General features: G+C 39.2%; 1 protein-coding gene across 2 annotated transcripts in view; it reads right to left on the reverse strand.

Annotated features, from left to right (window-relative positions):
• The window catches only part of SNCAIP (synuclein alpha interacting protein), a 126,615-nt gene that overhangs the window by 43,339 nt on the left and 58,662 nt on the right, over positions 1 to 24,614 (reverse strand). For both annotated transcript variants that reach the window (XM_058170999.1, XM_058171000.1), the window contains exons 2-3: positions 19,595 to 19,697; positions 3,302 to 3,374 (exon numbers count right to left, since the gene is read on the reverse strand). In XM_058170999.1, coding sequence (XP_058026982.1) covers positions 3,302 to 3,374; positions 19,595 to 19,651 — 130 coding nt within the window. In that variant the 5' untranslated portion in view covers positions 19,652 to 19,697. The remainder of the gene's footprint in view (positions 1 to 3,301; positions 3,375 to 19,594; positions 19,698 to 24,614) is intronic.

Below are 24,614 nucleotides of genomic sequence, written 5' to 3' on the forward strand. Positions count from 1 at the left end.
TGAAAAATGGCCCTACCAGAGGTTGGAAAGGGCACCCCCCCCGCTGTGGTTCAGGAGGCCGACTAAGCCACGCCCACCCAGCAAATAGGCAGACAACCCCTTTCTAAAATTTTTGAAGCCAACCCCTGGGTTGTTCTTATTGCAAGTTGGCTGGGGCAAGATGTTATGCAGCGAGTTGGCCACAATGAGGCGACTGCAAAAAGGTGACAGTGGTGAGGTAGCAGCGGAGAGTGGTCCCATTTCAGCAGCTGGATGTTCCTGGGCCAGTCACTCTCAGCTCTAGGAAAGAGGCAATAGCAAACCACTTCTGAAAAACCTCATCAAGAAAACTTCTGGGACTACTCCAGGCAGCCCTCAGAAGTCAATAACTGATTTGAAGGTACAGTAAATAAAATACATGTGTATTCTCTACTTTTTCTTTCTGCCTACTGACTCTATGACTGAGAAAACTTCACTTTATGAACAGGTATTTATTGTACAAAGACACAGGTGGCTTTTCAAAGTTAAAAAAATAACTGTGTATCTCTCTTTATTTGTTTGGACTGCAAACATAAAGCTGATCCTTCCTCTGCCATAAATTTGGCCATCTTGTCTATGAAAATTTTGCAAGTACAGTTGTCAGCCTTTCAAGAGGCACAATATAGAAGGAAACAACTAGTCTTTTGGAGTTCTGAATCTGCAATTTCCTGCTGAACTCTTGCAAATTATTATTTTGAAAAAAAACAAACAAACCTAGCATTTATTTATATATGAGTGTGTATGTGTGGGTATAAAATCTTTTCTTGAAGAAACTGAAAATCTTTTGATCTTATGAACTAGAAATATAAAAGATGATCCTGATCTATAGCAAGAAGAATTCTGGATTATTCTGTGAGTGCCCCGAGAAGGCTCACTACCTGACTTTCCATGGGGCGAGAGACTTGGTATCCCCTCTTGTGATGCCCTCACCTATCCAGATATAGTCTAATTCAGGGGTCTGCTAACTTGGCTGTTAAGACTTGTGGACTTCAACTCCCAGAGTTCCTCAGCCAGGTTTGCAGTCCACAAGTCCTAAAAGAGCCAAGTTTTCAGACCCCTGGTCTAATTGAAAGGTGCTGTGGATGCATGGAACCAGACTAGGTGCATACAATTCTGCCTCTAGCCCCTTGATCTTTTTTTCTGGAGGGCAATCAGCCTGCACTTGTAGTATAATAGAGCAGGTTAAACTTGCTGCTCACAGTAAGACACATTTACCATCTTGATGCACAATTATAGGCTAGACAGAATGGAAACTAATGCCTTTGAATACATAGGTATATCCAGAGTATTGCTGAAACTGTTTCAGTTTCTGCCATAATTTGCAAAAATGTCACAGATGCTGATAAGGAGCAACTGCCTCCCATACTTTTGAAATATTCCCTGTTGGACCTGCATAAAGAGACTGGAAGTTTCTGCTTATATTTTAGTCTAATTGTAATTTAGCATGATTAATCATCTTACAAATAATGTTTTGAAGTCAGGGTGGTGTAGTGCTTCAAGTGCTGGACCAGTGCTGGGAAGACCTGGGTTCAAGTCCAAAGAAGCTCACTGAATGATATGGATCTGGTTTTTCTCTTGGTTCAAACGACCTCCAACCTACCCCAACCTATCCCTTGCTTTTGGGGGGGGGGAAATGTGAAGAGAAAGTGATGGGTTAAGATATTGGATGAAAGGCATGATATAAATCAAAAAGTAAAGGTGGTTTATGTGTATTATTTATGGGGATTTTTTTTATTAAGAATCAATCTCCCTCTCTTTTATTGGGTCTTGGGCTGAGAAGCAATTTGAGATGGAAATGTTTCATAATTCCTTATAAAGAAGCAAACGGTGTAAAATAATTTATCTTCTGAATGGATATTGTAAGTTTTCAGCAATACTATACCGAATAATATGCCCTAATTATGATAATCATCATCCCAAGTAAATCCACTGGCTGAAGTAGATTAAGACCTACTCATTGAAGGGTTATGGACAGTAATCTACCACCCAGATCAGGTTGCTAAATCAATGTTTTTGGACTTTCCAGATGAGGGCTAAAAGAAATTAACTGGCCTAAAGTTACCTAGTCAGTTTCCATCCCTAAGGGAAGGAGGGAACTTGCCTCCCCCTGAACCTAGTCCCAAAATGTAACCACTATACCACAGTGGTTTTCACTCACTCACTCTCTCTCTCTCTCTCTCACACACACACACCAGCCAAACATATAGACAAATCCATACAACAAGCATTCACACTTTTTTTTTTTTAAAAAGAAAAGCAGTTGAAACTGATTTAATCACTATAGTTATATACGGTTAGGGAGATCTCACAACAATATGAGAAAAGAGGAAGGTATTGGTTTTTGTTATTCCCTTGTGAGAGTCTATAAAAGGGATGGGCAGTTTAGTCATTAACGGCTGTGGCAAAAGAATTCAATAGAAGAATGTTTAGTTACAATTGTTGGCAATTTTCTGCTATGTGCAAGTTGATACAGAAATAAAATACTTACAAAAGCCTAACATAAACTGAAGCTTCAAATCACTACTATGGGCATTTTACATTCTAAAATATTAATGAAACCACTCTCTGATTTATGCATAATTAGGTTTTCAAAGTGCCATGCAGATATGTTACCCTCATCCATACAATTTGCTTCATGTTGAAGAAAGAAACAAAAGAGCTTAATCCGATTTACAAACTGAAAAACAACACTGAATGCACTTTTTTTTGGGGGGGAGGTCTCCAGCTGTTTCTCATCTCAGTGCCATGACTCTTCATTTAGTTTACACTATTAAACTCAAAAACTTTGCTTTCATCTTAACTGTTACAGCATGCTTCAGAGTAGATTCTATCTTGTAGCATTCTTGATAGAGTTTCAGAATTTGGCAAAACATTATGCTTCAAACTGGTCATGACCATCTGTGCAGTAAATGTATCCAACATTTTTTCATTGGCGCCTGCATCATTATGTCTTGTCACTAATGGTTTCTCGGGTTTTTCAGTAAATTGTTGCATATACTGTGGTTTGGAGTTGCTGAGATTAAACTCTGTGTTTTTCTGTCTAGCACCAAATCCTTTTATGGAACTTTTTCTTGGTGCCGTTGCTAATGATCTAACATCTTAAAAAAATAGAGGGGGAAAAATGAGGTTAGGTTTGGGGTTGGATGGTAGCAATGAAGAAACCCATTGTTACGGAAAGCTGTCATACAAAATGAGCTGTAAGAAGATTGTTAGGGTGAGGGGAAGGGGAGTGGGAACCACCCTGTACCAACTGTAAAAGTGAAGTATCCAAAAAGTAGAATACCTGTTCTGTCTTCATTCTGTGAATCACACTTCCTACGTAATTCTGGGATGGTCTTGAAAGAAGTTACTGAGTACTGAAAAATAAGAATTAAGAATCACATATTAACTGAAATCCAGTCACGCTGCAAGTAAAGAAACTGCTTCATTTTAATAGAATAATATATTATCCAGGACGTTATTATGCAGTGTATGCATCCATTTTGCTGGTGGGCAGGCTCAGTTGGATACAGCTCAAAAGTTTTGCTTTTAGGCATAGGGATTCATCTATCAGAAAGAAAGCAAGTCTGCATGAAATTCAACCACATCAAGTCAACTGACTATAATCTACAAAAACTAATCCAGTGCATGTAAATTTCCCACAGCAGATTTCAAAATCAAACAAGGCAAAAGGAGTTACTCACTTTTCTTAGATAAGCCCAATGTGATCAAAGAAATAAATGAAAGGAACATCCAAATGGCAAAATGCTTTCTGGCTTGTTTGCTTTTTAAAAACATAAAAAGTGAAATCCATCTAAATTGCAGTGTAATTATCTAGTCTTCTGTGCTTCTAGGAATATCATATTAAACATCCAAGCAGGCATTGCGGCTGATGGAATATGAGTAATGGATACATTGTAGAACTCTTAGATCACTGTTGCATTGATTATGGATTTTGATTTTTATTGTTTACATAGTTTGTGTTTTTAAAAGCGGTGTGTCTTAAAAAGAGAAAAAAACCACAAAAACGTTTTCTGGTATGCTATGAACTTATAAAGGAAAATAAACTGACTTTCTCAAGGATTAGGCATTAAAACAAAGGCTTCTTTTTATTTTGATACAACCTGATGTTCATGAAATATCGTTGGATTCACTTTTAAACAGTCAAATATCTGATAAATTGCAATAATTCTTTTTGGGAAGTCTTTAGTTACTCATATAATCTAGCATTGTTAAACTAATTTTTCTATATAACAAATCTAATGTTAAGGTTCCAAGTAACACCCCCAACAAAAGAAGACTCCAAGGCTAGAAGTTCATCAAAGTTCCATTTTATTAGAGATGTCATATTGGCACATCTGGGAAAACCCGAATCTGAAAGCTTTCAGGGTTTTCCCTACCCAAAAGAAAGTCTAAGTCCCTTCCCCCTACACCCACATGTCCATCACATGATCCAATCAATGCACTGTACCAATTGGAGATTGCCTCCCAGTCATGCCACTCCAGGTGCAGGGCAGGATGTCCTTGACTCTCAGAGAAAAGAATGTTATTTTGGCTAGATATCTCCCAACTCCATACAATCCCCCCTCCCAGTTTCCCACAGCATTAAATGTGGCAGCCCTGAAGATCCAAAGTAAAAGATGGCTTCTAGGACTGACATTTTATACTACTCATATTAAAAAATGGGCAAAAAAAATGCTGCTATACTAGCTAACGTACAATATATTAAATTTAGTCCAGTACAGAGAAAGGCAGGCAGGGAAGGAAGGAAGGAAGGAAGGAAGGAAGGAAGGAAGGAAGGAAGGAAGGAAGGAAGGAAGGAAGGAAGGGAAAATTCCATCTATGTCAACAATATCTTACCCCAAAGTATATTATATTAATAGAGTGTAAACCAACCAACCAGTTTAAGCTTTTTTGAGATCTAGGGGATTTGATATTGGCTGGTCCAGTCAGTTAATACTAATAAATCTTCATTTTTTTGGCAATTAATTTCATAACATAAGATACAGGTCCAATCTTTTTTACATAACCATAGTCTTATGAATAGTTGTGAAATGCAGTACATGTGAGTAATTTTTTTAATCTAATGCATATGAGGAGAAACAGAGGTATTAAGTTCTGTTTCTGTGATATCCTTCCTTTTTAAGCACCATTATACACATAAACTGCATTCCCACTTTATAAATTGGAATTGCAGGACTAGAAAAAGAGTCAGTATTAGATAATAACAAACTCTTGGATAAGCTGAAATTTTAGATGCCAAAATACATCTCAAAATTGGATTTGGCTTATCAGCAGAAGGGCTGATCCACAAGTATATACTACAGTAATTTTTAAAAGTACCGGTTTTAATCATATATAAGCCCATCCATAGATAATCAGACCCTCAAATTTTTAACCAAAATGCTATTAAAAGTATGGCTCAATTTACCTGGCATATACATATGACATTGCAGGACAATCAGATTAATTTTATTCTTTTATCAGACCACAAACCTAACATTACATACAATGCAGCTAAAATTTTTGTTTCAGCTTTCTGTAGCAATTTGTTAGTGTCCTAATAAATTAATGTAGAATCAGATCTGCTGTAACAAAGAATAAATATTATGTCCAGGATAAATAACATTACATGTTTATGTCATTAGAATTTGATGTACTGTTTTAAATCGGGGGTTATATGCTATATTATTGAAATGAAATTTTCCAACTACTTTATTGTTCTGATCATTGATCAAATAATTTGTGTGTGTGTGTGTGTCAGGGAATATGACCACAACACAGATACTTGAATTATAACATGAAAAATAATGTTCCTATTTATTAATGGCATAGCCAGCAAAGATCCAATTATTGCCAGACCCCAATATTCCTGAAAAAAAATGTTTGAATTCTTACAATATATTTATTTATTATTATTCAAATTTTTATACTGCCCTATCTCCTGAAGGACTCAGGGTAGTTTACAGCCTTATAAAAACATAAAAAACATAAGAATAAATACAAGTTAAAACAACATTTTAAAAAACTTATTACATTAGGCCAAATTTAAAAATATCAATTAAAATAGCACAAAACCCCATTTAAAACTAATTTTTAAAAACTAAACCCTAGGCCAGCCCCGCACAAATAAATAGATGTGTCTTAAGCTCGTGGCGGAAGGTTCGAAGGTCAGGAAGTTGGCGTAGTCCTGGGGGGAGCTCGTTCCAGAGGGTGGGAGCCTCCACAGAGAAAGCCCTTCCCCTGGGCATCGCCAGTCGGCACTGCCTGGCGGACGGCACCCTAAGGAGTCCCTCTCTGTGGGAGCGTACGGGTCGGTGGGAGGCAGTCGGTGGCAGCAGGTGGTTCCATAGATAACCCGGCCCTATGCCATGGAGCGCTTTAAAGATGGTAACCAAAACCTAATATAATCCTAACTTTCTTAAGAGCAGTATACAAAAAGAAACACTAAACACACAATATAGCACTCACATAGCTGTGGTATAAATGCTCCACATATTCATCTTGGGACAATAGACAAAGCCGATTTTGGTAGAAAAAGTATTTATAGGCAAATGATCAAAAATAAGCTATAGATGAAACTTGGGCTGTACACATATTGAACTTGTATCCCTACTTTACTGAATTTGCCCATTTATTTAACATTTTTCTCTTTATATATGGCTGTAGTTTTTGCAAGACTTTAAGCAAACTTTGGAGTAATTTGGGCAATTTGCACGTTCTCCTGCACCTTTCTTCTTCACTGTAGGATGGATATACATTGAGCTTGGTGAATCTTTAGCTCAGGCAGTCATCTTTTCTATTAGTTAACTCAGAACCATAAGAACTTTAACAGCTTATTCTACTGCAACATTAACAGTACACCAATATTTCATTTGTTACTTTTAGTTTATTACTTCACATTTGGATTAATTGTCCCTCCTTTTGTAACAGAGATGTTGTCTGACTAAATTCTCTGTCTACAACAGTGGTGGGTTTCAAAATTTTTTACTACTGGTTCTGTGCGTGTGGCTTGGTGGGTGTGGCAGGGGAAGGATACTGTAAAATCTCCATTCCCTCCCCAATCCAAGGGAAAGTTACTGCAAAATCCCCATTTCCTCCCAATCAGCTGGGACTTGGGAGACAGAGAATAGATGGGGGTGGGGCTAGTCAGAATTTTTATTACTGGTTCTCCGAACTACTCAATATTTCCACTACTGGTTCTCCAGAACTGGTCAGAACCTGCTGAAACCCACCTCTGGTCTACAAGTACTGACATTTTATCATCTGAAGTTAAAAGTTTAGGTATAATTTTCTATATTCCTTTAACTAATTTGCCTCCATTCTTCCATATTTTTTCTTGGATATTATCATCTTAGCCATAAATTTTCCTGTGATTTTTCTGAGCTTTTTGAAAATCTCTCTCCTTTTATTTTTCTTATTGTACTCCACCTTTTTTGAATGTTTTGTTTGAAATACCTTTCATTTTCCTTGCTCATAGATACTGGGAGTCTGTTTTTAGTTTTCTTCACACTTCTTTACTGTCCTAAATCTGCATCCTCCAGTTTTTATGGTGAACATGCAAGTTATGTATGAAAGTTGGATAATTTCCTTTTTGAAATGTTGGGATTTTTTTCTCTTTTGTTTTTTATTTTACTGTGTCTTTTGTCTTGTCCGATAGCACTCACAGAATAACAGAGTTGGAAGAGACCTTGGAGGTCTTCTAGTCTAACCCCTGGCTCAAGCAGAAGACTTTATATATTATTTTGGATAATTTATGTGAATTACATTTGTTTTTAACTTCTGTTTTATATTCTGTATTCCATGGGTCATAAACTTGTTGACATCTCAACATTTTAATTTTCTATGTTTCATCCTTTATTAGAGAGCTGCTGGGATAACCTTGGGGAAATATGAAAGACAGACCACTAGAAATACATGAATTGAAGTTGGTTAAACAAAATAGTCAAGAAAGAAATGTAAAATTACCCTATCTTAGCTCTCTTGGTATAAGAGGGAGGGAAGGGAAAATACTGTTCAATTTTCAAAATTCTATTATAGCCTATCAATAAATCTCAATTTCAGTATTTCATGTAGAGTTCTTTTCCTGATCTGGCTTAGTTTGAAGGATTGAAATCCCTATATTTGACCCTTAATAACCCATGTTTAGAGGGACACGGTGGCTTAGTGGCTAAGACGCTGAGCTTGTTTATCGAAAGGTCAGCAGTTCAGCGGTTCGAATCCCTAATGCCGTGTAACAGGGTGTCGTGTCCCACTCCCACTCCGACGAACGATTCAAGGAAGTCCGTAACAAACTTGGCAACGAAGCCTTTGCCAAGTTCCTTTGATGTTTAAAGTTGTGACTTCAGCGAAAGAGTCCGATATCAGCAAACTAGATAAGACTTTGCTTGACTCAAGGTTGGAATGCCAAAAGCAGGTCCTTTATATAGGCTGTGGGGTGTGGCTCCATGACTCAGCATTTATCCAGGCCTGCCCCACCCCTCCTTCTGCTGGCGTCACCTCTCAGATCTCCGGAAGCAAGGGTCCTCCCACTTGAATTGTCTTCAGCTGGATCTGCTGTCAGCTTCTGGGAAAGGGAGGGAGTAGGGCCGAGTAATTCCAGCACCTGGCTGGCTTCCTGCTCTGAAGGCTGAGCCAAAGGAACACATGCTGTATGAGTGAGGGGTTTTTTTGCATTTATATCCCGCCCTTCTCTGAAGACTCAGGGCGGCTTATACTATGTCAAGCAATAGTCTTCATCCATTTGTATATTATATACAAAGTCAACTTATTGCCCTTGTCCTTTCACTCCTGGAATCCTCTCCGGGCATGGGGCCAGGGCCGGGGGTTGGAGGCATGACAGGCTGTTCATCTTCATTATCAGACTCGGAGTCTGATAAAAGGCCCGGTTGGAGACGGGAGGGGCCTGGCTGAGGAGAGGAGGGAGGATGAGTCACAACACAGGGTGAGCTCCCGTTACTTGTCCCAGCTTCTGCCAACCTAGCAGTTCGAAAGCATGTAAAAAATGCAAGTAGAAAAAATAGGGACCATCTTTGGTGGGAAGGTAATAGCATTCCGTGCACCTTTGGCGTTGAGTCATGCTGGCCACATGACCATGGAGACGTCTTCAGACAGCACTGGCTCTTTGGCTTTGAAACGGAGATGAGCACCGCCTCCTAGAGTCAAGAACAACTAGCACATATGTGCGAGGGGAACCTTTACCTTTACCTTAACCCATGTTTGGTTTTCAAATTGGCTCTGGAAATCTCCTGGATTGCACTTCCCAATCTACTATTTAGCATTATGTATTTGAATTGCTATTTCTATTTGATTCACAAGATGATCATCTGGTGTTTTCCACATGAAGTGTCTATATTTATGTTGTTCAAAGCAGATGTTGGCAATAAAGAAAGAAGTCCATAAATTCTATTAAGTGAATTTTGCATCATTACGTTCATAGTCTAACTCCTCTCTTAATTCTAGGTTCCTCTCTTTCTCAGGCTTCTACATCAGAGGTGGGTTTCAGCAGGTTCTGACAGTTCTGGAGAACCAGTAGTGGAAATATTGAGTAGTTCGGAGAACCAGTAATAAAAATTCTGACTAGCCCCACCCCCATCTATTCTCTGTCTCCCAAGTCCCAGCTGATTGGGAGGAAATGGGGATTTTGCAGTAACCTTCCCTTGGATTGGGGAGGGAATGGAGATTTTACAGTATCTTTCCCTTGCCACACCCACCAAGCCATGTCCACCAAGCCACACCCACAGAACCGTTAGTAAAAAAATTTGAAACCCACCACTGTTCTACATGCCAATAGATAAACACTTAGGAATGACCTTTTGTAAATATTAGTTCCATCCTGCTCTGTCCTTATGCTTATTACCTAAAAGGTTGGCATCATTTTGGAGAACAGTGCTTTGTAACTGGTTCTCATCATGACAGTTCTTTTATGAACGGATATGTTTGATGCAGGAAAGCATTTTGCAAAAATGCCCACAATATTTTCTCAACATCCAAGTGTTTCCAGCAGTCCACAGAGTTTGGGGACTCTGCATGTGCAGAGTCACTGCACATACAAACCTCAAATATATTCTATCAATATGATGAAGCAAACATCTAACTGCATGTTCCTAAACAATAAGATGTTTTTTTAAAAAATCAGATCGGTGCTTCCCAAACTTTTCAAGTAAGAAGAACCCTTTTCAACATTAAAAAACTGTAAGTCTCGACAACAGTAATTGTACTTTAAATGCCTTGACTGAAATAAAACACTGCTAACCAAAGACTTCAGAGATATTGTTAAATGAATGTATCTTTTGTTAATTTATTTAAAACATGTAATTATAATAGAGTTCACATAGAATTAAAATATCATATTAGAGAAAGCTATTTCTATAGAAAGTTATTTTCCTGTTCAGAGGAGAATGCCTTCTGGCACCTTTAAATGGTGCAAAAGGCATTTCCCCCTTTTCATTCATGAAGAGATTAGAAACCAGAATTTGAGACTACTGGGTTAAAGTGTAGCCTCAAAATAGCATAGCCTTTTGAAATGGATTAAAGAACTTTCCATTTGTAGACTTTAATAACTGAAGAATATGTGAAATATTTGCTTAAATGAACCATTTACTGATAGTTTACCAGCGAAAAAGCTACAAGAGAAAAGAACATTATGTCCTTATAGAAACTTTTGATTTGTTGAATGCAGGTAATGTTACACATTGGAATAGAATTTATATACAGTATTCCACTGCAGTTAATTTTGTTAGGCTAATTTTTTTTCCTGTATATTGTTTTCCTTCTCATGGAAAGACAATCCATTTCATTTTAACAGCATTAAAATACCCTATTTCCCCAAAAATAAGACTTCCCCTGATAAATAAGCCCAATCGGGCTTTTGAATGCATGCGCTAAAATAGGCCTCCCCCCCAAAAAAATAATCCCCCCCAAAATATTTAAACTGATGAGGTTACAAAGGGCCTCTGGTGGCTCAGCAGACTAAGTCTGTTATTAACACAGCTGCCTGCAATTACTGCAAGTTCAAGTCCCACCAGGCCCAAGGTTGACTCAGCCTTCCATCCTTTATAAGGTAGGTAAAATGAGGACCCAGATTGTTGGGGGCAATAAAAGTTGACTTTGTATATAATATACAAATGGATGAAGACTATTGCTTAACATAGTGTAAGCTGCCCTGAGTCTTCGGAGAAGGGCGGGATATAAACTCAAATAAAAAAAAATAAAAATGCAGAGCTGGAAATCAGGTAAGACAGAAGAGGAGCCCCATCTTGCTCCACACGCCCTAAAATAATAAGACCTCCCCAAAAATAAGCCCAAGCATTTATTTCAGGGTTCAAAAAAATAGGGTCTTATTTTCGGGGAAACACGGTATATACAATTATCTGCCAAAAAAAAAATCTATTAAACATGTTATAAAATTTGATTGCGATTTTAATGGTGTATGGTTGATTGTATTAACAGATTTTCTTCAGTTCAGATCTTGAATCTCTCTTCTCTACCCTCCACCTCATATGAACATTTAAAATATCAGCCATTTCTGTAAATAGAGTAACAGAATTTCAGATTAGAAAATCTATTGAATAACCAAGAAACAACATTGCTCACTTCTTTCCTAGGTGACTAACAACTTTTCACTTTCTTCCGTTCCTTAGCTTCTATCCAAGTTCATGAGAAATGGCTATCAAACTATCTCGCAAGTCAGTTTTAAATATTGTTTGCCCCATTTGTTTGAGAAACACTACTTAAATGAACCCACACATTATGAAGGAAGCTAATTATAATCCCAGCAAATGCTGTATGGCTATTATATTTTTCTTTTTAATTTACTTAAAGAGCTATGTTATTGTGGAAGCAATTTTAAAATAAATTATACATAGGTGGTGGATTTTTAGTCATTGTTTTCTATAGAATATGGATGGATGCTTTGCTTCTACTGAACATACCTTTGACTAGACTGTTTCGTTAACGTACAGTTTCTTCTCAGCACAGAATTCAATTTAGTAGAAATAATACTAGAACAGCACCAGTGTGATTCAGGAAACAAACAAACAAATATATTTTAAAAGTCCTTATGGGCAGTATGTATCTTTTTCAATCTGAGAGGCCTGGGAGTCTGATAGTTTGGCTAGCTGTTTCTACCATTACACTCTTCTGGAGAGAGAGCTCTGATGTTCCTGAGATATGTTGGAGCCACTTTCCCAGTTTAAGAATCACAGTCCTAAGGCATCTACTGGGATTACTTTGGTCTTTAGTTTCCACATCCTTTCAAGTTCCTCCTTCAGCCCTGGTACTTCACCAGCTTCTGATACTCCTTCTTCTTGATGTTGCTGCTACTTGGCACTGCTACATCTATCACTTGCCATTGTCTTCTGGTCTTTATCTACTACCACAATGTCTGGTTGACTGGCCAGTACCTGACTGTACATCTGGATTTAGAAGTCTCACAGGATCTTAGCCTTGTTATTCTCCATGATATTGTGTGGACTTTCCCATCTGCAACTGTGCAGATGTTCTTGTACACAATGCCAGCTACCTGGTAGTACCATGTGATTTTCTTACCTGCATCTTACACCCTGCCACTATGTGTTGGGTTGTCTTTTAGGTCTTCTTTCACAATCTGCATCTTTGGTCCTGTCTAGGGGTGGTAGATCTATGTCTATGGATACCGTCTCCAGGAGAGCTTTTTGTCAGGTTCGCCTGATTCGCCAGTTGCGCCCCTTCCTGGACCGGGATGCACTATGCACGGTCACTCATGCTCTTGTTACCTCTCACTTGGACTACTGCAATGCTCTCTACATGGGGCTCCCCTTGAAGAGCACCTGGAGGCTCCAGTTAGTCCAGAATGCAGCTGCGCGGGTGATAGAGGGAGCGGTTTGGAGCTCCCATGTAACACCCATCCTGTGCAGACTGCACTGGCTGCCTGTTGTCTTCCGGGTGCGCTTCAAGGTATTGGTGACCACCTTTAAAGTGCTCCATGGCTTAGGACCGGGATACTTACGGGACCGTCTACTGCCATCTTCTATCTCCCAGCGACCGGTGCGTTCTCACAGAGAGGGACTCCTTAGGGTGCCGTCAGTCAAGCAATGTCGACTGGCGGCTCCCAGGGGAAGGGCCTTCTCTGTGGGGGCTCCTACCCTGTGGAACAAACTTCCCCCTGGACTTCGACAACTACCTGACCTTCGGACCTTTTGCTGCGAACTTAAGACTTATTTATTCCGTCTTGCTGGACTGGCTTGAATTTTTAAATTTTTTAGCTGATTTTATGGGTTTAAATTTTTATTAATTTTATAGGGTTGATTGTATTTTAAAATGGGGCCAAATTGAATAAGTTTTTTAATGTTTGTTTTTAGTATTGTATGCGTTGTTGCTGTATTTTATTTTGGCTGCAAACCACCCTGAGTCCTTTGGGAGAAGGGCAGTATACAAATTAAATTATTATTATTATTATTATTATTATTATTATTATTATTATTATTATTATTATTATTATTATTATTATTATTATTATTATTATTATTATTATTATTATTCAGTTCTTAGGGCCTGTCCTTATGCTGCTACGATGTGCCTCTGTGCTGTCTTTTAATCCAATCCCTTCCAGCCACTGGTAGAAGTTCCCAATGTCTGCCACCCCAGCTATCCGTCAATAGTATATCCCATGCAGAGTCTTGTCTTGCCCTGGCATTCTCTGCTTAATCCTCCTCTCATGTCTGCTGCCACTCAGGTGTCCTCTTAGCCACTGTTCTTTGAATGTCACCTGATTTATGTACTCCTGAATGTTCTGATTTCATCCAGGACAGTGGCTTTGACACTCACCAACACTTGTTGCCCTCCTTTGGCCAACTCACTATACCGGCAGGGTATCTGGTGATTAGGGCATACATGTTGATGGCATGGATATTGTTCTTCCCATTCAGCTGGCTCTTCAGGGCCTTTCTTATCCTTTGGTGGTACACTCAAGTACCATCCAAGATGTTGCTGTCTTGCTTCTCTTCATTGTGGGATACCAAGGGAATTGTATATGGTCTGTATGTCTACTATGTGGCCGACCTGTAGTTCTATCCCATCAGTCTTGATTGACTACTCTCTCTTGACTATCATCCAGCCACACTTCTCCAGTCCAAATGACATCCCATTGTAGAGCTGTCTTAACTGGATCAGAAATTTGATGTCTCATTCACTCTTAGCATACAGATTGATATTATCCATGTAGAGGAGGTGGCTGATGGTAATTTCACTCTTGAACTTACATCCATATCCAGCCCTTCTGATTATCTAGCTGACAGAACATCCCATGTTATGGGAAGGCAGGTTGTTGGCTGGTAGTCGGATGGAGCTGTTCCCTTGTGGGAGTCTTTCATGATCAAAACTGTTGGTAGCCAGTCTGGGTAAGAGCTAGTTGCTATTCATCTATACTGCTAAGCATTAATGCAGTGCGTTAGTTTCTTTAGCTACTAAGTGTGAATCATTCCTGGGCCAGATGCTATCCAGCCCTTCATGTACAGGTAGTCCTTGACTTACAACAGTTCATTCAGTGACTGTTCAGAGTTACAATAGCCCTGAGAAAAGTGACTTACAACCATTTTTCACACTTATGACCATTGCAGCATCCTCATATGATAAAAAAACAGATGCTTGGCCACTGACTCATATTTATGACAGTTGCATAACTGATCCCCTTTTGCAACTTTCTAACAAGCAAAGTCAATGGGGAAGCCAGATTCACTTAACAAACATGTTATTAATTTAAGAACTGGAGTGATTCACTTAACATCTGTGGCAAGAAATGTAAAATGGGGAAAGCTCACTTAACAAATGTCACACTTAGCAACAGAAACTTGGGGCTCCATTGTGGTCGTAAGTACTTAGGACTACCTGTACTTAGTCATTGTTGGATGTTTGCTACTGTGATGGTAACTGGTTCCTGTTCTTGGACGTTGTTGTGGTCTGTTCTCAGATCTTGCAGCCACTTTGTACTGTTGTTTCTTATCTTTCTCTTATGTATTCTTCTAGTACTGTTCAGTTCCAATAATGGTGGCTCTGTTTGGTGGATGATCTCTGGAGGGCCAGGGACAGGGGATGTTCCTCTGCCCTGGTCCTATTAGACCTCTCAGCAGCGTTCAATACCATCGACCATGGTATCCTGCTGCGCCGGTTGGGGGGATTGGGAGTGGGAGGCACCGTATATCGGTGGTTCTCCTCCTATCTCTCCGACCGGTCGCAGACGGTGTTGACAGGGGGGCAGAGGTCGACCGCGAGGGGCCTCACTTGTGGGGTCCCGCAGGGGTCGATTCTCTCGCCCCTGCTGTTCAACATCTATATGAAGCCGTTGGGTGAGATCATCAGTGGTTTCGGGGTGAGATACCAGCAGTACGCTGACGACACCCAGCTGTACTTTTCCACCCCGGACCACCCCAATGAAGTTGTTGAAGTGCTGTCCCGGTGTTTGGAGGCTGTACGGGTCTGGATGGGGAGAAACAGGCTCAAGCTTAATCCCTCCAAGACGGAGTGGCTGTGGATGCCGGCACCCCGATTCAGTCAGCTGCAGCCGCGGCTGGCTGTTGGAGGCGAGTTACTGGCCCCAAAGGATAGGGTGCGAACTTGGGTGTCCTCCTGACGATCGGCTGTCGCTTGAAGATCATTTGACGGCCGTCTCCAGGAGGGCCTTCCACCAGGTTCGCCTGGTTCGCAGTTGCGCCTTCCTTGATCGGGATGCCTTATGCACAGTCACTCATGCGCTCGTTACCTCTCGCTTGGATTACTGTAATGCTCTCACATGGGCTCCCTTGAAGTGCGCCGGAGGCTTCAGTTAGTCCAGAATGCAGCTGCGCTGGTTATAGAGGAGCTACGCGTAGCTCCCATGTAACACCGCTCCTGCGCAGCCTGCACTGGCTGCCTGTGGCCTTCCGGGTGCACTTTAAGGTGTTGGTTATGACCTTTAAAGCGCTCCATGGCTTAGGACCTGGGTACTTACGGGACCGCCTGCTGTTACCACATGCCTCCCACAGACCCGTACGCTCCCATAGAGAGGGACTTCTCAGGGTGCCGTCCGCCAAACAATGTCGGCTGGCGGCCCCAGGAAGGGCCTTCTGTGGGGCTCCCACACTCTGGAACGAGCTTCCCCCGGGTTTACGCCAAATACCTGACCTTCGGACATTTCGTCGCGAACTCAAGACCCATCTTTTTATCCGCGCGGGGCTGGCTTAAATTGGGATTTTAATGTTAAATTTATTAATTTTAAACAGGGTCTTAGCATGGTAAATTTTAATCACTGGGCTAATTTAAATAAGTTTTTTAAATCGTATTTTAAACTTGTATATTGTATTGTCGGTTTTATTATGCCTGTACACCGCCCTGAGTCCTTCGGGAGAAGGGCGGTATAAAAATCAAATCAAATAAATAAATAAATAAATAAATAAATAAATAAACTGTATCATTGCCCTGCTGTTGGATGGTTCTTTGAAGAACAGGACATTTATTTCTTGGCCTCTGTTTCTTTAGTGTAACTTCTTGGCCTGGTAACCAGTGCGGTGAGCCTTTGTTCTTTTTGACTATGTAGCCAAACATCTCCAGGATTATAGCAGTGCAATGATTTCAGTTATAGTGGTAGTAGGGACTGCTGTGAGGGCTCTCTTGACATCTTTTGATATATTATCTGATGGTATTTCTCCTTGAGCCTTGATAACTAGTCTTGAGGGTTGACTGTAGGTCGTTTGTCCATCATCTAAAGTCTCATACTGTGCTCTATAATGGAGCGGGATATCAGTGATGTTCCAGCTTCAGGTGTTGGCTGCATATTCAGGTTTCTTTCTAAGTATTCTTGAGTCAGGGATTTAAAGTGTAGTTGGTCTTTTTCAAGTTGTGAAAGCATCTTCTTCACAAATTTGAAGCATTGGTAACTAGCTGTTTCTTAGTTAATGTGGATGCAAATCTTCTATCCATCCATAGTTCCTTCATACCTTTCATATATCCCTTTTCATTAGGATACTGTTGTAGTAGAATTTAATTAATCCCAGGTTCTCTTGCTCATCCATATATGCTTTATTCCAGTAGACTACATTGCCAGATTTTCCTCGTTCCCCAATATCTGACATGGACCTTATTAATCTGGGCAATGTCCAAGCCAGCATGATTCTTCTACTTCATGTCACTCATATTTGAGTTGAACAAGTGAAGCTTTAGGAGGTGTTTGCCCAAGTACTTCTATTGGTAAGGTAGGTACATAATTAGTGCTGGTGAATTTGGTGTTTCCGTCCTGTTTATATATAGTAGTAGTTTGCCCTGTCAGTGTTGGTGGGAATGTGGGTTTCTTCTTGGTAGTTCCTTGATTAGGTTATTACCCTGAAATACTCTAATCAATTAACTACCAAGGAGAAAACCATACCCCCACCCCCACTGGCATTCTTGGGAAGGCACAAGACTGCCTTATTTAATTGCATGTCATCAATGGTGTTTTACAGCACTCATTATGAGACTGGAGAATTTGTATTACCTATTTCTAGAACTGACAGTAACATTCATTAGTGAGATGCTATAGGAAGGAAAGGTTGCTTTGTTTTATGCTTCCATAGGTTCTGGGATATGTTCCTTTATCCTACAGTGATAAACTGACAATTATTCTGAATACATTATACTATAAGCACTGGATCACTGTCTAATAAATTTGCAGTCCTTGCCTTAATTAAACATCGACACAAAGAAAGAAAAATTGTTCAGAATTTGTTCTACATTCAAGCAAATTAAAATTAAACAAAAGAGAACAATGGCACATAAAAGCCAGAATAAAAATAGAAATTCTGAACAAATATGTCTAATACCCTCACTTACTGAGCATTTAAAATTTATTTGATTTAAAATTGTTACTAGTATTCATAACATAAAACAATCTGTAGTCACCATCTCATATGGACATTGAAATAAGATGCATCATTAGTTCTGTAAGATTTTGCAGAGTGTGTGCCTTGGAATGATAGCATTTTAATAATGGAATAAGAATTGATTACTGAATTTAGGTTTGCTAAATGTACTACAGGCTAAATGGATTCTTAATTCCTATTAAAGTGAAACACTGAGCTTTCAAAATTACGAACTTTGGATGTTCCTGGAGGGGTTTGGAATAAGGAAATGAAACCAAAGAATATATATGTTGTTTATTCAAGATACAGCTCTATATTTCCACATCTTGAAATTACAGTTACAAAAACCCTCCAACAGGATTGTCACGTAACTGCTCTATTCAGTTTATTCTCTTTCCCAACAGTGAGTAGCCAGATATAGTAATTTAGGCAGTTTCACCACTAGGGATAACATGCCACCCATAATTATGGCTTGGATTAGTGCTTGGATTCCTTCATATTTTAATCTGTTTATTGGCTGATGCCTTCTCAGAATTTGCCTGTACTCTAAATTAAGATAATAACTCTATAAACTTTACTCAAGTGAATCAATAGAGCACTATCTAGGCTCACTGCAAGTTTTAATCATATTTGAAGTAGATAATTAAGTATTGGATTGTATGTTTTGGAACATATATGGTCCAGCACATCAATACTACAACTGAATCTTCTTTTTGCTTTAACTATAGCATAGCTTAAGAGAGTTAAGAATCTTAACATGTCATGAATCATGGCTTCAGTTATGACTCGTCACTTATATTCTGTTCTGATATAATGAATCAGCGCAGAATTTCAGGCTATCCTTGAAGAAGAGTAATTCTGATGGATTAGGAGAAGCAAAGAGCTAATCATATATTAGACAGTTGCCTCAGAACCCTCAGAGCCAGTTGCCGGGATCAATGGGCTTCTGCCCATAACAACTCCATCTGATCTATTAATTATTAACAATTAAGAAGAAGAAGAAGGTATTTCAAATTGTTTCTTTCCTCTGCTAAAGCTTAACCTGAAAATGCCTTCTTAATTATGTGGTTGATGAATAATACTTGCTGAACTGCAGCACAGTTCTTGCTAGTTGTAACTTTAGCTCTTCCAGCAAAGTTCTGGCTGATTTTGAAAAGCTCAAGAATAAGTATCATAGCACATATTAAACCATCTAAATTTAATGATATTAACCTGTGACTGTGTAGAAGTTGCTCAATCTCAATTCCATCAGCAGGATATGGTTGATAAGAATTATTGTCTACTAACATAGGGAGGGTTGTGGGTTACTCTTCTTACATTGGAACAATGAGGGAAATTACTCATTACGTGGACAGCTGGCTTGATGCAAATCTCATCTCCTGGAAATGTGGAACAGGCTGCAAGATTTAAAACGTTTTAATTAAAAAATATGAAATATAAATTTAAATCCATGTCACCATATTTCCTTAAGAGGTGTGGACTTCTCTTCGATAAAGTGCTGAAACAGCAACCTGACAGTTGTTTATTGATACTTCAATTTGGATTCCTGCACTGACAGATGCAATGGACATAATGGTCTGAGTGACCACTGGGTAGAGTAACAGCTTATTTTTTAATCAAAAGATTAAACTGTTAAAGATACTGAACCTTTTCCAACATTATATTTATTTGATGAAATAGCTGGATCATTCAAGCCTGTATTTAAAGGAACAACAATTAAACAGAAACAAACAGAAAAATCTCATACTTACAGAAATATCATCACTAAAATCTATTTCATCCAAATCTAGGTACTCAGGAGCTTCCATTATTCTGCTCTGCACATTTTCATTGGATTAGCTGAATACTGAAGCTCTGTTTCAAAACAGAAAAAGATAAAGATAAAATTAAAGCAATGCACTTAAAAGTAGACATGATTGTTGAAGTCGCAACGGCTCAGTTTGCAAAAAAACTGTATACTGATCATGACGCTGGTTAAATATTCTCAATAAGTTTTCAGCAGAGGTTTATCCATATTTTGAAAATTCTGCTAGGCTCATGAAAATGGTCTATGTGTATGAGTATCCCTGGGGAACTATAGTTACCAGCAGCAGCTGTAGAAGAGCTCCTTAGAGTTTCAGCCATCTCCCTTTTTAAAAGAAAACATATCTCAGATAAATTAGAGATCGGAGATACCAACTTAATTGCATTTATTAATTATTAAAAAAGGAACAATCTCAAAACTAAGTGGAAATAGTGGTTTTAGTTTTGTAACTTCCGTTTTTAGTGAGATGTCTAAATTTTATTATTTAATATCAATAAAGTATTTTATTATTTGAAACAGCTGAGTTTCAGTGTAGATTTAACACCTTTTAAATTTTAGGACCAGGAATATTGAGCAAATGCCTGTGGAGATTTTCAGTCATTTAGGTCATAGTTGTCTCAAAGGTGCTTTTTTCTTCAAAAGGCTACTGGACTGTTTTTTCTTTGGGGAAGAAGAAGAAAACATTTTGCTCCCCACCCAAGAAGCTTCATCAGTTTGTGAACTGCTCCTGTTCAATTGTTCATCCCAGAAGTCTCATCAGTTCAGAATTGATGATGCTTCTTGGATGATGTTTCTTCTTCTTCCTCAAGAAACAAACAATCCAGTTGCCTTTTGAAGAAAAAAGCACCATTGAAGAGTATTGAGCATTCAAGGAAAGATCAGAGTAATGAATCAGCTAAGAATTAAGGAGGTTATGCTATATATTACTTACTTCTGGCAGAAGCACTCTTCTGGGTGGGGCTGCAGTAGGACTTTTACTAGCTGCAGGGGGTGCTAAGATTTTATAAACAAAATCACCAAGAACATGCCTGAGTGTATGTATTCATTCGTTCATTCAGTAAATGGAGCTTTCTGAAGGTTGCTCTATGTTAAATGCAGGAAGCGTTCAGAAATTTTATTCTCAAGTCCCAGTAGAATTGTGAGCTGCTTCTTGCTGTCTAGCTTGCAGGCCATGAATTATACTTGATGGCTTTTATAGTTCTTTCTCAACTGTGATTTCTGCCCAAGATTTCAGGAATAGATAAAATAGGCTGGTAGTCTTCGCAAGCCATGTTGTTTATTATCAGTTGTACGGAATTAATGTTAAAGTAACTCATATGCTGTGACAACAAATTAATCTGGCTATTCACAATACACAGTATCATTTTATATTCCAACTGAGAGAAAAATGTCTGGGGAAAATGATATTTGATTTATAAATACCGAAGAGCTTTACAGACCAAACAAATGTATAGTTTAAAGTAAACCAAGTAACACAAAGAACACAATCAGATCCCAGAGAGGAAATAAATATTAATTTCATAGAGGAAATGCAGCCTGTGCAACTTAGATGTCATTTTTATACATTAACGATATATTGAAGGATCAGTATTTGCATACCAAGTAGAATATAATGATGTTCTTCAAGCTTAAAGTCTTAAATAATAATAGCTTGTAATCTGTTCTAACATGCTTTTCTTGATTACAACGGCCACAATTCAGCAAAGTTAAGCACTTTTAATTCCTATTTATTTTAATTCCCACTAAGCACATATATCTTTTCCAAGTGGGGTTAAAAAATAGTTAATTTTGACTGAATAGGTCATGCCCTGGGTATTTTTTTTCCTAATCTCCACACTTTATGTATTCATCATAGTTCTTTTAAAATGTAGAATGCAAGATTATCACTTTATTTATTAATTTATAAAAAAATGATCATAATGCAAATATAAAAGTCCTAATACAAATATCTTGGGACTCCTAGTGCATAATCACTTAAATATGGCTGCCAAAAAAGACAATATAGCTACATTAACAGAGGGATAGAATCAAGATTACGTGAAATGTTAGTACCATTTTATAATGCCTTGGTAAGACCACACTTGGGATACTGCATCCAATTTTGGTCACCATGATATAAAAAAGATGTTGAGACTCTAGAAAGAGTGCAGAGAAGAACAACAAAGATGATTAGGGGACTAGAGGTGAAAACATATGAAGAACGGTTGCAGGAATTGGGCATGTCTAATTTAATGAAAAGAAGGACTAGGGGTGACTTTATATCATGTTCCAATATCTAAGGGGCTGCTACAAAGAAGAGGAGTCAACCTATTTTCCAAAGCACCTGAAGGCATGAGAAGAAGCAATGAATGAAAACTAATCATGATGAAAATGAAAATGAAAAATGATCATTTGACGGCCGTCTCCAGGAGAGCTTTTTACCAGGTCCGCCTGGTGCGCCAGTTGCGCCCCTTTCTAGACTGGGATGCCCTATGCACGGTCACTCACGCCCTCGTGACGTCTCGCCTGGATTACTGCAATGCTCTCTACATGGGGCTCCCCTTGAAGGGCATCCGGAGGCTGCAGTTAGTTCAGAATGCGGCTGCGCGGGTTATAGAGGGAGCCCCTCGTGGCTCCCGTATGACACCAATCCTGCGCAGACTGCACTGGCTACCTGTGGCCTTCCGGGTGCGCTTCAAGGTTTTGGTAACCACCTTCAAAGCGCTCCATGGCATAGGGCCGGGTTATCTACGGGACCGCCTACTGCTACCGAATACCTCTCACCGACCCGTGCGCTCTCACAGAGAGGGACTCCTCAGGCTGCCGTCAGCTAGGCAGTGTCGTCTGGCGCCCAGGAATGGCCTTCTCTGTGGGGGCTCCCACCCTCTGGAATGAACTCCCCCCAGGACTCCGTCAACTTCCGGACCTCCGAACCTTCCGTCGCGAGCTCAAGACACATTTATTCATCTGTGCAGGACTGGACTAGATTTTAAATTTATAGGGGTTTTAATTGGTTTTTAATATTTATATTTATATTTTTAATAATTTGGCATTAGAATAAGTTTTTTAATGGTTATCTTAATTTGTACATAAATGTTTTATTTGCCTGTGAACCGCCCTGAGTCCTTCGGGAGATAGGGCGGTATACAAATATGAATAAATAAATAAATAAATAAATAAATAAATAATCATAACATATAACATAATAACAGAGTTGGAAGGGATCTTGGAGGTCTTCTAGTCCAACCCTCTGCTGAGGCAGGAAACCCTACACCATTTCAGACAGATGGCTATCCAACATTTTCTTAAAAATTTCCAGTGTTGGTGCATTCACAACTTCTGCAGGCAAGTTGTTCTAACAATCAGGAAATTTCTCCTTAGTTCTAAGTTGCTTCTCTCCTTGATTAGTTTCCACCCATTGCTTCTTGTTCTACCCTCAGGTGCTTTGGAGAATAGTTTGACTCCCTCTTCTTTGTGGTAACCCCTGAGATATTGGAACACTGCTATCATGTTTCCCCTAGTCCTTCTTTTCATTAAACTAGACATATCGAGTTCCTGAAACCGTTCTTCATGTTTTAGCCTCCAGTCCCCTAATCATCTTTGCTGCTCTCCTCTGCACTCTTTCTAGAGTCTCAGCATCTTTTTTACATCGTGGCGACCAAAATTGAATGCAATATTCCAAGTGTGGCCTTACCAAGGCATTATAAAATGGTATTAACACTTCACGTGATCTTGATTCTATCCCTCTGTTTATGCAGCCCAGAACTGTGTTGGCTTTTTTGGCAGCTACTGCACACTGCTGGCTCATATCTAAATGATTGTCCACTAGGACTCCAAGATCCCTTTCACAGGTACTACTATTGACCAAGGTACCACATATACGGTACCTGTGCATTTTTTTTTTTTGCCTAAATGTAGAACCTTACTTTTTTCACTGTTGAATTTCATTTTGTTAGTTACCGCCCAATGTTCAAGTCAGTCAAAATCCTTCTGTAAATTGAGCCTATCTTCTGGAGTGTTGACTATTCCTACCAGCTTGGTGTCATCTGCAAATTCGATGAGTTCCCCATCTATCCCCTTGTCAAAGTCATTGATGAAGATGTTGAAGAGTACTGGGCCTAAAACAGGGCCTTGGGGTACTCCACTGCATACTTCCCTCCATGTGGATGTAGTTCCATTGAGGACTACACACTGAGTGCAGTTGGTTAGCCAGTTACGAATCCATCTGGTGGTGGTGCTGTCCATCTGGTGGTGGTGCTGTCACCTTGCACCACCATCTTGCACCACCATCTGGTGGTGGTGCAAGAAGCAAATCAACCTAGAACTAAAGAGAAGTTTCCTGACAATTAGAACAATAAACCAGTGGAACAGCTTGCCTTCAGAAGCTGTGAGTGCCCAATCACTGGAGGTTTTAAAGAAGAGATTGGACAGCCATTTGTTCAGAATGGTATAGGGTCTACAGCCTGATTAGGCGGTTGGACTAGAAGACCTTCAAGGTGCCTTCCAACTCTGTTATTCTATTCTGTTACTCTTGAAGACTCCTATTGGCTCAGAAAATAAGACTATACAATAAAATGGAACATAAAATTAATATGAAGCAAACAAACCCCTCATGTGTTCTTCTATATAATTGCTACTTAGTTGGAAAGAACTCTGAGGTTAAGACTTCTAAAGCAATACTATGTAGCTAATGAGGACATAAAACATTATTAGGGAAGGAGGTGGAAACCTTATCATCTACAGCACCAAGAGGTCCGCTTTAAGCTTAAGAGGAAGAATTCTGTCACCTTGAAAACGTTGCCTTAAAAGTTCCCTGGTTAAAAAGTCTATAGGCACAACAAAACTACATATTTAGTAACTGAATCTCAAATGGCAGTAACTGATCAGGAAAAATGGAAACATGGCAACTGGTTCAATTAAAGTGTGGCTCCTGGGTCAATGGTGGAGAATCTATTTAATAATTTAATTTAATTTCTATTTGTTTCATA

Source organism: Ahaetulla prasina, chromosome 2 (assembly GCF_028640845.1).
Source record: "Ahaetulla prasina isolate Xishuangbanna chromosome 2, ASM2864084v1, whole genome shotgun sequence".
Classification (NCBI taxonomy): Eukaryota; Metazoa; Chordata; class Lepidosauria; order Squamata; family Colubridae; genus Ahaetulla; species Ahaetulla prasina.